The 17,212-nt window shown below is 33.5% G+C and overlaps 1 protein-coding gene across 9 annotated transcripts in view; it reads left to right on the forward strand.

Annotated features, from left to right (window-relative positions):
• The window catches only part of POT1 (protection of telomeres 1), an 81,414-nt gene extending 64,701 nt beyond the window's left edge, over positions 1-16,713 (forward strand). For 7 of the 9 annotated variants that reach the window (XM_045864316.3, XM_064574991.1, XM_064574994.1 and 4 more), the window contains 6 exons: positions 1,188-1,390; positions 4,794-4,929; positions 7,920-8,008; positions 9,838-9,929; positions 11,631-11,736; positions 12,163-12,430. In XM_045864316.3, coding sequence (XP_045720272.2) covers positions 1,188-1,390; positions 4,794-4,929; positions 7,920-8,008; positions 9,838-9,929; positions 11,631-11,736; positions 12,163-12,311 — 775 coding nt within the window. In that variant the 3' untranslated portion in view covers positions 12,312-12,430. Of the gene's footprint in view, positions 1-1,187; positions 1,391-4,793; positions 4,930-7,919; positions 8,009-9,837; positions 9,930-11,630; positions 11,737-12,162; positions 12,431-12,909; positions 13,139-13,266 lie in introns of those variants that run through there. The other 2 variants (XR_010406402.1, XM_045864321.3) reach the window with 2 other exon arrangements.
• The last annotated feature ends 499 nt before the right edge of the window (positions 16,714-17,212 follow it).

Below are 17,212 nucleotides of genomic sequence, written 5' to 3' on the forward strand. Positions count from 1 at the left end.
ACCCAGGTGCCCCTGGATGAAATTTCTAAGTAAGTGTTAGAGAAAGCCTTGTTGGCAATACTTCTGTCTTATAATATGTTAAATATAATTTAAATTTTTATTAATCATTGAGAATTCTCAGTGCATCAGACTTTATTCCAAACATCAATTATTATATATATAAATAAATTTATAAGACATTAGAATGAATATGTACTTATTAGCTCAAGACATTCCGAAATTATTTTTAATCTCTTTTCCTTTTTTTATACAATTTGTCTTTCCTCTAAATATATAATGTGTAAATAAAGTACATTTCCATTTTAAAGTACTTACTTGTGTGTGCACATCTGTGTGCACACTAATACTAATGTATGTATATTTTCCCCTCCAAAATCTAAGTATGGTACTGTTTGTAGAGATTTTTGATCATCAAACCTTAAATAAAATGGGGGACCATCTGCTACCCATTTGAGCTAAAATGGTAGTTGGAATTAAAATATAAAAACAGACATCAGGTACTTGCTGAAGTATTATTAAATTACAGTTTGTCAAATTCTCTAAAGTCATATAGCTTTGCCAAACAAAGCCATCCTCTCTGAGCATTTTTTTAAACAAATAAAATCATCTCAGAAGGGTTAAGAGGTGTTACCTAAAGTTACACCAGCTGGTTGGGGACAGAACCAGGATAAGGACATAGACTTTTTGATTCCAGATCATGCCATTTCTATTGCATACATACTTTACCAGGTGACTTTTTAAAATTATTATTCTAAGTTAAAAGTAATCAAAGAGAATGTTGATTAGTAAAGTAGGTCCCCTATGAAAGGGGAATTACTTAGGTGGTAAGTGGATATTGAATGGGCAGCTGTCTTTTTTTCCCCACAGAGAAGTTTAACATTCTATACAAGAGGAGAATTAATTGGTGCTAGAAATAGTTATAAGATCCTTGGTATCACAAAACCAGATAAGGAAATTCTTGGCAGTTAATGTAATTATGGTATGGATCTACTTAGTCATGAAGTATCATCAAATACCTTTTTTGTTGAATAAGAGTCATTTAATCTGCAAAGTGAACTATCTCCATATTTTAAAATAAGTAGCTGGCTCATCAGCATATAAACAATTTTTTTAAATTGGATAATTTGTTAAATTTGATTTTCTAAGCTTATACCAATTGTTTTGTATTTCATTGTCAATGATTTTAGGCAAGAAGTTCCACATGAGGGTGATTTGGATACAATTTTACAAGAGGGTGCAAGTAAAACCCCAGATATCAAACTACAAAATACATCATTATATGATTCGAAAATGTGGACCACTACAGATCAAGAACGAAAAGTTGCTGTTCATTTTGTAAAAAATAACGGTATTCTTCCACTTTCAAATGACTGTCTGATTTTGATAGAAGGTAAAGTATTTTAGTTACTGTTTTACTAGAATATAGCTTTTGCTTATGTCTTTCTCTGATTAATGATTGTTAAATATATTTTAGGGGCAACCTAGGACATATAAAGTCAAAATGTTATTTTAACTTCCGTAAAATGGAATATATTATATATAACGGGTAGATTTAAATATATACATATACACAGACATAAATTAATCTGAATGACATTTTGAAGTTATACATTGAACTCAAGTGTTTGCATTTGTCCACCTTTTTGGATATAATCTTAATGAGATTCAAGCTCATTGTGGAGCTGAGTATTAATCAAGAGGATGCTTGTTAGGTACAGTTGCTGCTGTTTTGGCCTCTGGATGTCACTGTTGTTCCATAAAAGTAGAATGAAAGTCATCTATTGATATGTAAGTCAAGGAAGGGACCCTTGAAACAAGTGAAGATAACTCGACATATGTCTTAAAAGAGTGAAACTGAGTCATATTTATTTTTGCATTTCCTTTCCACTTTTGTCTAATTTTAATCTGATGTTTATCACATATATATACCACATATTTTTTCCCATGCCAAATTTAGTTTCATTATTTTCCTTGAGACTTTTCTTCCTTGAGAACATTCCATAATAAAAGTAGAACATCATCTTTAATTTGCAGAGAAATCTTTAGTTTTATTTTATAAATGAACTGATCTTTATTACAGTGGATTATGATCATTTTTATTACTCACATTTTTCTGTTTATAAAAGTAATATGTAATTGTTTTAGTGTATGTGTGTATATATATATACACATATATATATATGAATACACATGAATATTACCATTGGTATTATTTTCATGAACATCTTTTATTTTAACATATTTATGGTTTACCAGAAATGATTTTCATTTCTATGTATTTAATTACAATAATCCTATTCAGCTAGTACTATTATAAGCTGTTTTTTATACATGAGAAAACTGAATCATAGAGAAGTTGTAGGTCTTTCCCAGTACAGGTAGAAGTAGAACTGAATTGTTCCCTGTTTTTTTTGACATAGTAACTCTACAGTGAACTTTATCTTCCCTCTGGATGAAGTGTAGTTAGGGGGGCACAAGGAATTAAGTAAATGTTGCCCAATTACTTTCCAATAAAGCTGTCATAGTATTCATATGCTTTAGTAGCATATGAGATTATCTGTCCCCCCAACCTCATCATCATATACTAGCACTTAAGAAAATTTGTCCACCTTGGTGAGTGAAATGTGGTATCTTATTCCATTAGCAATATTTTAATCTCTACCAGGAAATAGATATAAAAACAAAACACACAGACACATGCACACACAAAAAATGGAGTAAGACTGTGTGCTCTAAAAACAAAATAAAGCCCTGGACCTATCAGGTTCTGTAAGAACTGTCCTTGTAGGGCCAGCTAAGAGGATATCAAGTATAACATAGGGTTCTTCTGTGTTACACAGCCTCCCACAATTCTGTGATGAAGTCAATCAAGTTAAACTTAAGGGTTCAAAAGAAGCTTGAAGAAGTACCTTTAGCTCCTGATCCTATCTTTAATTACCACTCATACCACAAACTTTCAATCTCATCTACAATTTCTCAATTCTCATTCCACCCTCCAGCCATATCAAACTGGTGGCAGAAATATCTACCCTAAACCCAGGATATTTCTCTGTGCCTCTTTGCCATTCCATTGCTGTTCTGAGAATTTTTGCTCTAGTACATGTTGAGAAGAAACTCAGTAATTCCTGTTACTCAGCGATTCATGTGAAATACTTAATGAGCATCTACACATACAAAGCAGTCTTCTGATTCACCAGGCAGATTTGAGTGGTTCTTATTGCATAGCGTATGACCTTTCAGTAGATCACTTTTCTTCTTGTATTATATTTGCATCATATCTGTCTTTTATAGATTTGTTTGCTTATTAGAATGTAACTGCCCTAAAGCGCAGGATACATGTTTATTTTAATCTATATATCTTCAGCACCTAGGGTAGGACAACAGGCATGCAGCTGGTTCTCAGTAAATATATATTAAGTAAATAAGTATATCCAGAGTAATAACACTTTTTAATGAAAGTCAATGAAAATATATCTGAAAGCACTTTAAAATTTAAAAGTGTTCCATCAAAATGCAAGCTATTTTTATTTTATCGTATTTCTGAGTATTATAACCTTAATCAGAGCTAGGATCTAACTGCAGTATGACATGGCAGAACTGTGGTTTCCACAAAGTTGTGCAAAGAGGAATGGGACCCGGGCAAGTTGCTGTCCTTACCAAGATTTATCTCCTTTTTCTGAATAAATGCTCCTTGGATTGTTTCAAGACTTTGGTTAATTTCTAGAGTTCCGAAAACAAATTTGACAGTTTTGGCCAATGTTCTTTTTCCTTGTATGGAGCAGTGTATTTTTGGAAGTCCTTACTCTGCTGTGCTGGAAGTGCTCCCCCTCACAATTGAGTTTAACATTACAAATTTTAGGAAGTACATGAAAGTATTTTTATAAGTCGTATTCTCTTTCCTGGGAGAGGAAGAATTATCAATCTAGGTGAAAAATACACCAGAAAAGGTACCAGTAGGTTTGAGTGATTAGAGTACTGCCTTCTGGTAGTAGTGCACCACTGGGCATCCTCTTTCTTCTCAGCCCACATGACGGCTTTTAATGGCCACTTTGTCATAGAATTGGAAGTATTGAGGATTTTTCAGGAAAAACGAACAAACACTATACATGAATTATTATTATCTGAACTTTTTGCATCTGTACTTATTTATTTCACAGAGAGAGATAGCGAGGGCAGGAACACAAGCAGGGGGAGTGGGAGAGGGAGAAGCAGGCTTCCCACCGAGCAGGGAGCCCGATGCGGGGCTCGATCCCATGACCCTGGGATCATGACCTGAACTGAAGGCAGACGCTTAATGACTGAGCCACCCAGGCGCCCCCTTGCATCTGTATTTAAATATAAAGTTGACCTGAAAGTTTAAAAGATTTATTTCAAACTCAAGACTACATTTACCTAGACATTATTAGTGTGTATAGCAAATTTAATAATGAGAATCCTGTTATACTTTGGCTCTCAATTTTATTTTCTTTTGAATACTTAACCAAAGTGTTCTGGCATAAAAGAGCAATTTGTATAAAAATTTAGGAAAATGGTTAAAATTTCACAAGCCTTGTATTTTGCTCAAGTCTCAGCATTTTTGTGCAGTGGTTTCTTAAATCAGCGCAGGATACTAAGTTTACAAATTATTATATTTTACAATAAATGTATTAATCATCTAAATTCATGCCTTCATTGTCTTTTTCTTTCAGTCCCCTTAGTCTTTTACTATACGTCATGTGTTACTTAATAGACACTCGATCTTGCCTTCATTATATTTGTACTACTTGAAGGATTTATTTATTCTTTGTTAATAGGAGGTACACTTGGTGAAATCTACAAACTCGCAAACAAGTTTCATAGTGTAATTCCTGTGAGATCTGGCCATGAAGACTTGGAAGTCCTTGATCTTTCAGCACCATTCCTTATACAAGGAAAAATACATCACTATGGGTATGCTTTCAAATCTGGGAATTTTGGGAATTAAAAACTGCATAGCAATAATTTTTATTATTTTATCCTAGTAGTAGCTATATAGTCAATGGATACCAATTTATATGTACTAGATTTTTGTGGTATATATTTATTCTTTTGGTAGCATATGTATTGACTACCTACAATGTGCTAAGTATAAGGCTAACCCAGGGGCTAATATTCGTTTGTTTTCTTTCATAAAGATTTAGATAATAGTACAGAGAAAGGTTCAGAGCTGTATCCTCATAAAAGTTAAGTGATTGAATTCCAAAGTTTCTGTGCCAGGAAGTTACAGAGTAGTTGGCACTGAGGAATTGGAAGATAATCAGAATATATTAGGAGCTAGAAACAGGCATGCATTTCAAGAAATTTGTAGTCTCTCTTGTACTTTTTTAACTTTATGGTTTCTTTTATTTTACAAATTTTTAAAATAGTAATATGATTATATTTATCAAAATGCTTGTGAAATCTTAAAGATTTTGCTTACTTAGGTTTTAGTTACTTTATTCAGATTTCTGGACCTGATTCTTTTTAAACAGAATTTAAACTAATGCTTCAGTTTCTTTAACAGTTATACATCTCTTACGGTTTTTTATTTCTTGAATCTATTTTATTAATGGATTTTTTTTAGAAAAGTTTTCATCTCTAATGTAAATTTAAATTTATTGACATAAAAGTGTTTATAGTACTTTTGATGATTTTTAAATCTCCACTTTGTTCATGAATCCACTTAATATTATTTGCACCTTTTTTTTTTACCTTTTTTGCCAAAGCAACTAGATTTGTTCTGATACTCGCTATTGTTACATTATTGTTCATATCTTTATTTTTTGCATTTATTTTTTTTAGGTTTCCTTGGCTTTTCTTTTTTTATCTTTATTTTCTGCATTTACTTTTTTTAGATTTTTTTGGTTTTTCTTTTTCAAACCTTTTTAATTGAATGCTTATCTCACTTATTAATTTTTCATATATTTTTTAATATTTACATTTAAGCCCATAATATTTCCCCTGAGAAAATGGCCATAGCTTTAACGCAGGATTTGATAGGTAGTGGTGTTTGTTCTTTTTTTTTTTTTAATCTCTTCTAAATGTTTCCTAATTCTCATTATGATTTCTTCTTAGGCCCATGAATTATTTAACTGTGTTTTGAAGTTTTCACAGACGCATTTTAGGTTCTATATATTTTTTTGTATTGTATTGTATTTTATTTTATTTTTTTAAAGATTTTATTTATTTATTTGACAGAGAGAGACACAGCGAGAGAGGGAATACAAGCAGGGGGAATAGGAGAGGGAGAAGCAGGTTTCCCGCGGAGCAGGGAGCCCGATGCGGCGCTCGATCCCAGGACCCTGGGATCATGACCTGAGCCGAAGGCAGACGCTTAACGACTGAGCCACCCAGGCGCCCCTTTTTTGTATTTTAATTAGATTACTTTTTAACCAAATAACTTGATATATATCATAATGATTCTTTGAGATTCATTTAGCTTTGCTTTATCCCAAAATGTTTGTTCAGATTTTGTATATATTGCCTATATTTTAAAAAGAACATGTATTCTTTAATAGCTGTGTCTAATGTTTAATAGTGTTTAGTTATGTCCGTTAGACAAGCTTGTTAATCATATTCAAAACTTCTTTTTCCTTTGTAACTTTGTCTGTTTAATCACTTAGAGAGTGTGCTTAATGTCCTCTTTGGTGGTATGTTTGTGATCTTTTATTCTGTCAGTATTTGCTTTGTATATTTTGAGGCTCTTGATGGTTTGCTTTCATGTTTCTTTGTTGTTACATTTTAGGAAGTCTCATAAATAAATAATTAGGACTAGATTTTAGTTTTTTAATAGATGAGTTTAAAATGTTAATTACTGATATATTTAGGTTTTATTTCTATGTTTTATGTTGTTCTGTACTCACACGTCTACTCTTTCCCCTTTTTTTGTTATTATTTAGCTTATTTTTTTCCTCTAGTCTTCTATTGGATTCATTTATAAAAATGTTCTTAATTTTTCCCTTTTCCCACTTTTACTGATTTGGAAGTAATGAATTCTGTACTTAATTTTTACTTGTTACCCTTATATTTTAATTTGTATACTTAATTTTTAGCTTGCATACTTGCTTTATCAATGTCTAGAGTTAATATCACAGCCTGTTTTTAAGGAAATAATGTCTTCATTCTATTGCCTTTTTCTATTAAAGAAGAAGTATCTATGTATTTGAAGGGTGGAAGAGGAGAATATTTAATATAGGGACCCTCTGTTTTTCGCCAGATTAGAAATGAAAAGGAGTCTGCATGAACCTTTTGGACATTGATTTTTATATTTTTATTCAAGTATATTTTCTTATCAACATCTAATCTTATGATGATATAAAAAATAATTACTTGTACTTAAAGTATGTTTGTATATAAATCAAAATACCTATACTAAATAACGTGCATTTTTAGTATATTTTATAGTTTCAGATTGACTTATATTACAAAAGATAAGTATAATATTAGGCATTATAAACTGTGAACCTCTAAATATGTGTTCACTGAATATATTATTCAAAGTCTTGCTAGTACCGACTTCCTTATTGAGAATAGTTTTCTCCTATTGGTTATATTTACTTAAGACCTTAGCTGTTATCACAGAGCCATCAAATGAAAGAGTCCTCAGAGATGTCTTTTTCAACTTTGTTTTGCCAACAAAATCAGCCAAATTAATTAACAATGTGAATCTGGACCCTCTCTCTTGTTCTCAACTTAGTTGTTTATTCTGAACCATACTATCTTTTTGATTGCTTCTGTTGTAAAAAGCTTATTTTTTTTTTACAATTCTGCTTGTAATATGTACATTACAATATGAAAGGTGCAACACTGTTGTTTAATAATTAACTTCAAACTGCATGTTTGAACAGTGAAGATAAGTTATAATTAAATGTTATAATAATTATTTTTAAATGCCTATGGTTTTTTTCTGTCATTAATTTCAGATGTAAACAGTGTTCTACTTTGAGACCAATAAAAACTCTAAATTCCCTGGTTGATAAAACACCATGGATTCCTTCTTCTGTGGCAGAAGGTTAGCAAATTTCTGTGTCCTGCAACTATAACTGTGTTCGTATAAGGTGACCTCACTGATTCTATTTCAGTTGTTGATATTGTAAAACCAGAGCAAAGACTGAGCTAAAGTTTAAACTTTACTTAAAACAGTTCACGGTGATTATAATAAAAGTATAAAGTGAAGTTTAAAATGTTTGAAAACTTGCTTCCAGGATCTGCCAGTATCTTTAATCATTACAATTTAATGTTCAATAATTTGTTTTAGTAGTGATTATTAATCATAAATACAGATTCTGAAAAATCCCTCCAGTTCACAGTATTTTTGTATTAAAAACAGTTTTAGAGATGGCTATTACAGCTCTTTACCCACTACGCATCTTTAGCTGGAATAATAAGAAACTTTTTATATCATATTCTTTAACTGTGATCATCCAGCATTGGCTTAAAACTCTGTCATTGACAGGGGACTGATTACATTGCAAGGCAACATACCCCTTAATTTTTAAGTAGTTCTTGGTGAAGCAAAACTACGGACCACATTCTGTCCACTAGAATTAGAATACATGCCTTCTGTAAGATTAACAGGCTTTGCACATTTGAAGGTATCTGTCAAACCTTCACTGAGTCTTTATTTTTCCAACTAGGCACCCTCACTTCATTTGGTATTTTCCCACATTCCCTACTATTTTGTTTTCCTCCTTAGCAAACATTTCATTTTACCAATGTTCTCAAAGTTTGGCATTAAAAGCTGCAAATAGGGCTGCAAATGTTGGCCAGTTCAGAATATAAAGAAAACCTTTATTTCTCTAAAATTGGACACTTTGCTTCTACTAGCCTGAAAATTTTATTGTATCAATATTTATTTGTGTACTTGGTTTTGTTTTTTTTTTTTTTTTTCTTTGCAATCTAACTGTATGATACTGCTATCTCATATTTTGTTTGTGGTCCAGTGAAATTCCAGGTTCCTTTCATTTGAGCTCCCTGCTTTCCAGCGTGGTCTCCCCATCCCATTCTTAATGCAATTCTTTGTGTGTGTGGTCCCTCAGGGTAGATTTTACATTCACCCTTCTTGGTATTAGCTCAGTTTTAACCTATGGAGACCTTTAGAATCCTACAAATCAAGTCCTCTGTATTAACAATTTTTGTCATGTCTGTATGCCCTAATTCATTTCTCTGTATTCTGATTTATTCTTCTTACTTGTCCCTTAATTAATCCTTTTAAATATGGATTCCACAAATGAAAGATAGTATTTCATTTTATAAACATATTAAATGTCTCCCATTTCCAAACACAAAGTACCATTTTAACCTATGAATTTTCGTATCATTTAATATCTCTTTAATTTCTTCTTCCTCATCTTATCAAATCATGAAATCCCATCTTCTGACATTTTTGTCCATTCAACTAGATGATATCTTAAAAAATAAGTGATCCCTATATTTATAATACAAAGGGGAGAGACGTTACAAAATCATAAATTTTTTTAGAACGTTCTGGTATTTTAATTTTGTCTTTTATGAGGCTAACATGCAATGAATTGTAGTACATGAATGAGTTTTTATGTTTTCTATCAAGTTATCAACTCATTTTAAAGATACATTATATTAATATTTCATCAGTGCTCATGAGTCATTGCCGCTATATAGGTATAGTGTAATGTTCTAAAATGAATCTGCTAAATGAGTTTAATATATATTGTTATTGGAGAACAAAAGGCATATATATAAGTTGTTTATCTTAAATTATTTTAATAAACAAAACTAACAATATCATACAACAACTTTTACTTTACTTTGATTTTATGGAATAGAAGATTCATATGGTTTGATCTTTTTTCCCTTCACTAGTACTGGGTATTGTACCCCTTCAACATGTGTTTGTAATGACATTTACTCTTGATGATGGAACAGGAGTATTGGAAGCTTATCTCATGGATTCTGTAAGTAACAGAGGTAGTGTAGATATTTCTAAGTAAAATATTTTTTTAATTTTAATGTATTTATTCATTCCTACTTTATTACTGAGAGGATTTAAGACAACTTAAAAAAATAAAATGCAAGCACATAAATTAAGGTGTCTGTATATTTATCCTGTTTTGATTTGACTCTAAATTTAATATCCATGTAATGATAAATTGAAGAATAGGAATTTGAGGAGAGACTCTTCAGTTTTGCTCCAGGAGCCAAAGGCAGAAGTGTGAGCACACCTTCTGTCTAGCAGCATTTCACTAGGTTTTTGAAGTCTCCACATTTCCATATTAAAGGGAACTAAATTACTTTGGAAGGTCGGTGGCTATATTGTGTGAAGCTAGGGAGCTATCCATAAACCTCCCTCATTTCTAACAACAGTTCCAAGCTTGGGGGTTCTCAGGACCACCCTTAAGTTTTGATAATCCACTAGAAAGACTCCCAATAACTTCCTATAAGTTATAAATGCTATTATGGTTTATTACACCTAAAGGATACAAATCAAAATCATCCAAGGGAAGAGCTGCATAGGGCAGAGTCCAGGAAGTTCCAAACATGGAGCATCCAGTTGTCCTCTTCCCATGGAGTAGCAGACAGTGTTACCAGCCTGATAATGATGTGTCACAGTACACATGTATTGTGTATTGAGAGCCAGGGAAGCCTCACTGAGCCTTAGTGTCTAGAGTTTTCACTGGGGCTCTGTCATGTAGTCATGGTTGACAGCCCATATGGCTGATCTCAGTTTTCAGCCCCTCTGAAGATCAAGCTAATATCACATTCCCCAACCTCCGCACCCTGTATCTCTAGTGTGACAAACAAGGACATTCCTAACAGGCATATTCGAAGGGTTTAAAGATTATTTCCAGAAGCCAAGGGCAGATGCCAGATTTCTGTTAGTGGTAAGGTCGAATTTTTTTACTGCACACATTGGGAAACAATCTGGGGTAAGGTTGAGAGAATTTTTCCTCCCACCTAAACAATTCATTTGTCCATTTATCAAATAAATATTTAATGAGCACCTGCTGTGTGCTAGGTACTATTGTATATGATGGGGTTATAGCAGTGAACAAAGCAAACAAAATCCCTTCTTTCAGGAAAGTATAGTATAAACTGATAGAGGAAAGAAAAACAAATATACAACATATGTTATACTCTTTTAAACTTAACACTAGATTTTTTCCTATACACAAAGAGAATGATAGACCTCACTCTTTTCTAAATACCATTATTCTTACTATCATTAAGTCAGAGCAGTTAATGGGATTTTTTATATGTATATCTCAATACTGTTTTTAGATTAAAGTAGTAAATCATATTTTAAGAGTTCAGACTAGAACTCTGAATTCTACAATCTTGATAGAATAAAATAGTCTAGATTATTTTAATTAGATAATATTGAAATACTTTTCATATTAATTATGACTTTAAAAAAAAGATCAACTTCCTGGGCACCTGGGTGGCTCAGTCAGTTGAGTATCTGCCTTCGGCTCAAGTCATGATCTCAGGGTCCTGGGATCGAGCCTGTTGTTGGGCTCCCTGCTCAGTGGGGAGTCTGCTTCACCCCTCCCTCCCCCCTCCCCCTGGTAGTGCTCTCTCTCTCTTTCTCAAATAAATAAAATCTTTAAAAAAAAAAAAAGATTAATTTCCTTTTTTCTTCTATAATTTTTTTTAAGGACAAATTCTTCCAGATCCCAGCATCAGAAATCCTAATCAATGATGGCCTTCAGCAGAGTATGGATATGATCTTGGATATGTTTTGTCCTTCAGGAATAAAAATTGGTAGGCAATAATATTTTTTAACAGTCTCATCATTCTTTTTCTTGAAACAGTATTTAACATGTATCTAATCTGTAGACTTAGAGGTATGAAAACTTTGAAGTCTGAATCTAAATAAATTATTGTCTGATCTGCCTTTTGATGAAGACAGTGGCAGGGAGAAAATAGTTAAGAATCATAGTTCCTGAAATGAAAAGATTTTTAAATTTTTTGAAATATAATAAAGGGGAGGCAGTTTTGATCACAAGGACATTTGATACTGTTTTTATGCATACAAACATTTGAAATTTTGACAAGAAACATTTTCTATAACAGGCTTCATTTAGCCAGTTTAATTCATTCATGAATTTCTGTTCATATTATTAATATCATAATATTAACTAGTTTCAGGTTTTATGCATTTTTATTTTACTAATTGTTTTTTATCAGCTGTAGTTCTCTGGATAACATTTGATTCATCAACCAGATGTTCAGGTCAAATTGTATCGATTACATCTACTGCCACTGACTTCCTTTTGTGGCCATTATTTCTGCTTACATTGAAATTTGAAGACCTCAATCATAGTAAGACAGTTTGATTCTTCTAACAATTTTTCGTCAGTAACAAATTTTGCCAGCTGCAGGTTTAGCTGCTGTCAGTTTAATTTTTTTAGGTTATTTTTAATCGGCCTTTATTTTCCCCTGGTCAGTCTTTGAATTTTGTAACAACTCCAAAAAGATAGCTTTTATACATCTGTAACAAGGTTTAACTTACATACTTTTATTTGATGGCAGCTTTGATTTTGGTTTTAATTCTTTTGGATAGATTTCTTGAAATAAACGTCTCATTAAAAAGCACGGGTTTGGTAGGCTTTTGATACATGCTGCCAGATTGCTTTTCAAGAATATTTTACCTATTTATAGTTCTACCAGCAGTGGAGGAGAGTGCCTGTCTTGCTTGACTCTTGCCAATATTGACTATATTAAGTGACTTTTAAACTTGAACTTGAAGAAGCATTAAGAAACTTTTCTAGAAATATTAAATAGATTTATTGCTGTCATGACCGAAGCTTGGAAATAGCACCTACAGCTGCCAACATTGTCTGGACTCAGTGCCTGGTACCTGATGGGAGTTTCAGCTAGTCAGGTGTATAAGAGCCTGAGCTGATGTGAACCTCAGGTTCGGTTTCTTTGCAGTCAACCAAGAAAAAAAAGAAAAACAAACAAAAAAACCTGGGGAGGTCAGCAGCAGGAAGAAAAGGAAGAAAAGTTGGGAATGAGATGGCTGCTACCTTTGTTGTCAAACATTTGGAAAACCCTACATTTAATTATTGTTTTCTGTTGGAAAAAAAATCAAATTAGGATTGTTACAAAACAGTAACAAGAAACCAGTGTGTATTTGGAAGAGTAGATAATATTAAATTTGGTAAGTGTATTTACTTTTCAAGCTAAATTAAATTTTAATTTTTCTAGCTAAGCATTATGCTTAGATACATATTTCAGAGATATTTGTTTAGTTTTAATGGTTAAGTAACATTTTTTTCTCATTTGTAGATGCATATCCGTGGTTGGAATGCTTCATCAAGTCGTATAATGTCACAAGTGGAACAGAGCAGCAAATTTGCTATCAGATTTTTGACACCACAGTTGCAGAAGATGTAATCTAATATTGTCATTCAGCTTAGCATATGTAAAATACTGTAATTTTAGAAAACATTATTTTCTGTGAGATTGTTATAAAACATGTAAAGGTTTAACTATATAGTTTACCTTTCATTTTAACCACAGTGTACATTTTTTTTCACAAATAACATTGTGTTATCTTAATGCCTTCTTGTGAATTAAGTTAAAAATGTTCCTTTTGCTCAAAATTTCCAGTATGGTGGCGGCTAGGGGCATAAAGGAGAAAGGGGAATAAAGAAGGACTGTCTTCATTCACCCCTTGCAGCCCTTTCGGAGAACCTGTTCTGTACCCTACACTAAAAATCACTTTCCTTGTTGTTTTTTCCATGTGTCAGCCACTAATTTGTCTGCCCGCCACCATCTGTGCTTGGCTTCTTTTCCTACCCTGGTTCAGCATTGTTAATGATTTTAGCATGGGTATGGGGTTAGAAAACGTCCTTACGTTAACTCACTCAGCTTTTACTGAGTGCAAAGTATGTAACGGCTAGCGGTTTGGTTTTGCACAAAGGGATCTGCTTAAACAAGTAGTCTTGTGGAGAAGTGCTCTTCTGAGTGAGCTGCAGCGTACTTAACAGGAGTGGTTTACTTTAGGTCTATGTGGCAGAGTTGCTGTCTTCCGGTGCTATAGACCAATTTAGGATAAATCCATTTTCTAAGACCTGAATTGTGTGCTTTTGATTGCTTGTTTCTCTACATGATATTAGAAGTTATTGCATTGCACCTTGATCTGATAAAGCAGTCAGGTTTATTACAATGTTACTGACTTACATTACCCTTTTTTAATAGTCTTACGTAATATATATTTCAGACTGAACATGGAATGAGATATTAACTCAAAGAGTAGTCCGCTTTTTATCTGACAGTGTTTGTGAAATTTAAAATCATGAATATTCAGTTTTATACAAATACTTGTATATATTTGTATATATGTATAGACGTATGTATATTATTTGGTAAAGACTAAGACATACACATATGCCTAGTTCAGTATTAGTGAAGAATAAATTAATGTACATATTTCACCTGTTTTCTTTATTTGCCCTTTTTTGAGTTGAGGCGTGATTGGAGGCAAAGAATCAAAGCAGGAATGCCAATATAGCAGATTCTTAAGACTGTCTATACAACAGGAACTGTGCAAAGCATTTAACATATATCTGAGTTTCGCAACAACCATTTTCCTGATAAAACTGAGGCTTGGTGAGCTGACTTCACGAAGTTCACATGGTTACTAAGTGCTAGTCAGTACGTGTATTCTGGTAATCTGTGTTCAGAGGCTGCACTGCCAACCATGCCAGGATTCTGGGGCAACAAGCTAGCATGGGGTTTTCTGGAAATGAGTTCTCCCTTAACGTATTTGAAGTAACATTGGAAACAGATTATGAGAGGAGTCAGTGTTATGTTTTCTTACACTCTCAAAAGGCTTTTAACATTTTATTGGCAAAAAAGGTTCAAATACTCAATTTCCTCTGCTCATAATAATTCCATATTCTAGTTCCTGAGTACATTAGCCCATCCCCAGACCTAACTACCCATCTCCCATCACTGAATTACCATCTTGTCGGAGATGGTAGAAAAAGAGGCTGATGCTGCTGTTTTGGGTGTAAACTCTTAGTTCAAAACATCTTCAGGGAAAAGTTTTAGGAACCTTGTGAATGAACTGATTGATTTCAGTATCAATGGTATGCTGGGGATACGAAGGCCAGGAGCCATTTTCTCTTCAGGAGGCACCGAGTCTAGAAGAGGAGGGGTCAGAAGGTACGTCAGGTCACAGTGCTGTCTCCAAGTTGATAAAATAAAACTCCTCACATGAGTCTTTACTGGGATAGGTCATTGCTCTTTTCTCTTTTTTTTTAGTAAACCCTCACATTGTCCTCATTTGTTTTTCAGCTTTTCAGCTTTGAACAAGAAGAGTTCTATTAATACCTAGTGTTTATCTAGTAATGATGTGTGCATCTTACCTTTATCAGGACCCGGGAAAGCTAGGAGAATTCTGTATCTGGAGCAACAAGTAGACAGGCATTCACTGTGCCCCGATTTGAGCCATGTCCCCTTTACTGTCCATGTAAATAATGGTAGCCTTCCTATCAGATATAAAATTACATAAATTTAAGCATGTAGTTTGTGTATAGCCTTTTGCTCAAATTCCATTCTCTGCAGCATCCATTAGATACTACTGGATTGTCTCTTTAGCCCCTGCTCTGTTCAGTATGAGGAAGAGAAGGCATAGCTTAGAAAATCTGAGGCAGTCGATTACACAATAATGAGAAGTGCACTGCTCACATGCTCTTTCTGTCCCTACACTCCATTATACTGCTTTATTTGAGGGAACTATACCGGCCGAGATGCAGTGCATAATTCCCCCTCCTCCCCCCTTTCTTTTTTTTTATACCTGGCCGTGTTGCACTTTGGGAGTTGTTTCTGAATGAATATAGAGAGGCTGGTGTGAATGGACTAGAAGAAGCTGAATACACCTCTGTCTACCTGAGAAAGCAGTCTCCACACAATGGGGCACTGGCTGCGCAGTTTCTGAGTCCATATAGTTCCTGGGCTGTAGCTACTTGCAGGTCACAGAGATGGGCCAGAATCTTTAACCAGCTGTGCTCGTCTGTTTCCAAAGTCAAAGCATGAGTTTGTCACTATTTGTGACTCTCAATCCAGCCAATTCTCTTCTACACTTTCTGGAAGCTTTCCTTGGTATCTGGGGAAATAGCTGGATTCTTCTGATTATTTTCAGTGTTTTGAATTTTGACCATGTATTTCACCAAGTTTTGTTTCTATCCAGAATTCTTTTAAATAAAAGTAATACGTATTTGTAAGAATTGAAACAGCATGAAGTATATGAAGTTGAACTAATTCTTACTCTAACTAGTACCCCAGAGGAAACCACTTTTAACAGTTTGGTGTATGATTTTCCAGACTGTTTTCCCTAAGAATGGGTAAATATGTGTATGTATACTTTTTAAAAATAACATCATGCTATAAATATATTTCTGCAACTTTTGTCACTTTATAAAGTAGACCTTGTTCTTTATAACAATACATATAGAAGGAGAAACTTGTTTGTAATTACTCAGCGTAAGTAACTTTTTAGGGAATTCTCTGATTATTTCACTTTCTATTTTTATCTTGATTTTTGGTCTATTTAAGTGTTCTATTTCTTACTGTAAACAGTTTTGGAATTTTTTATAGGAATGTATGCATGTTACCTATTTTGTTGACTTTATCGCCTTATAGTTATTCATAATATTTTATTATTATTGCTTTAGTCTGTGATTTGTCTGGTGTTATTTTCCCTTTAAATAAATCTGAAGCCCCTGGGACCTGGTTTCATTGTTTCTACTGGAGGTTCTTAGGTGATGAGAATTTTGAAGACCTGTCCAACTTTTAGTACAGATTAGGACTCTGCCATGACACAGTTGTCTTGAGATATTCTTTAATGCTTCAAAGGACTCATTGTAGAAAAAGAAGAATTTATGTTAATGTAAGAAAGGAGAATGCCTCCTGTAAGGCTTTTCATTACAAAAAAGGCTTTATGATGGCCATGATGAGTCACCCTAAAGTTCTAAAACATCATTAGAGGGGAAATAAAGATATGTCTTCCCGTGTTTGCCCTGCAGGATCTCTGGATGGCGTCAAAGCCTCCTTCCCACTCCAGGAAAAAGACCTAGTCAGCTGGTAAAATCTGGGCCTAGTAATCTTTCTTCTCTTCCCTCTGGTACTTGGAAATAGTATCAGAACTCACTAAACAGGAAGTCTGCAGTGTGCTCAGGTATGTGAGATCACATCTTCGTTTGGCAGCCAGGGAATGAATCAGTAG

The sequence above is a fragment of the Mirounga angustirostris genome, unplaced genomic scaffold (assembly GCF_029215605.1).
Source record: "Mirounga angustirostris isolate CCGP_5_RB_7025 unplaced genomic scaffold, mMirAng1.0.hap1 SCAF_12, whole genome shotgun sequence".
NCBI classification, from domain to species: domain Eukaryota; kingdom Metazoa; phylum Chordata; class Mammalia; order Carnivora; family Phocidae; genus Mirounga; species Mirounga angustirostris.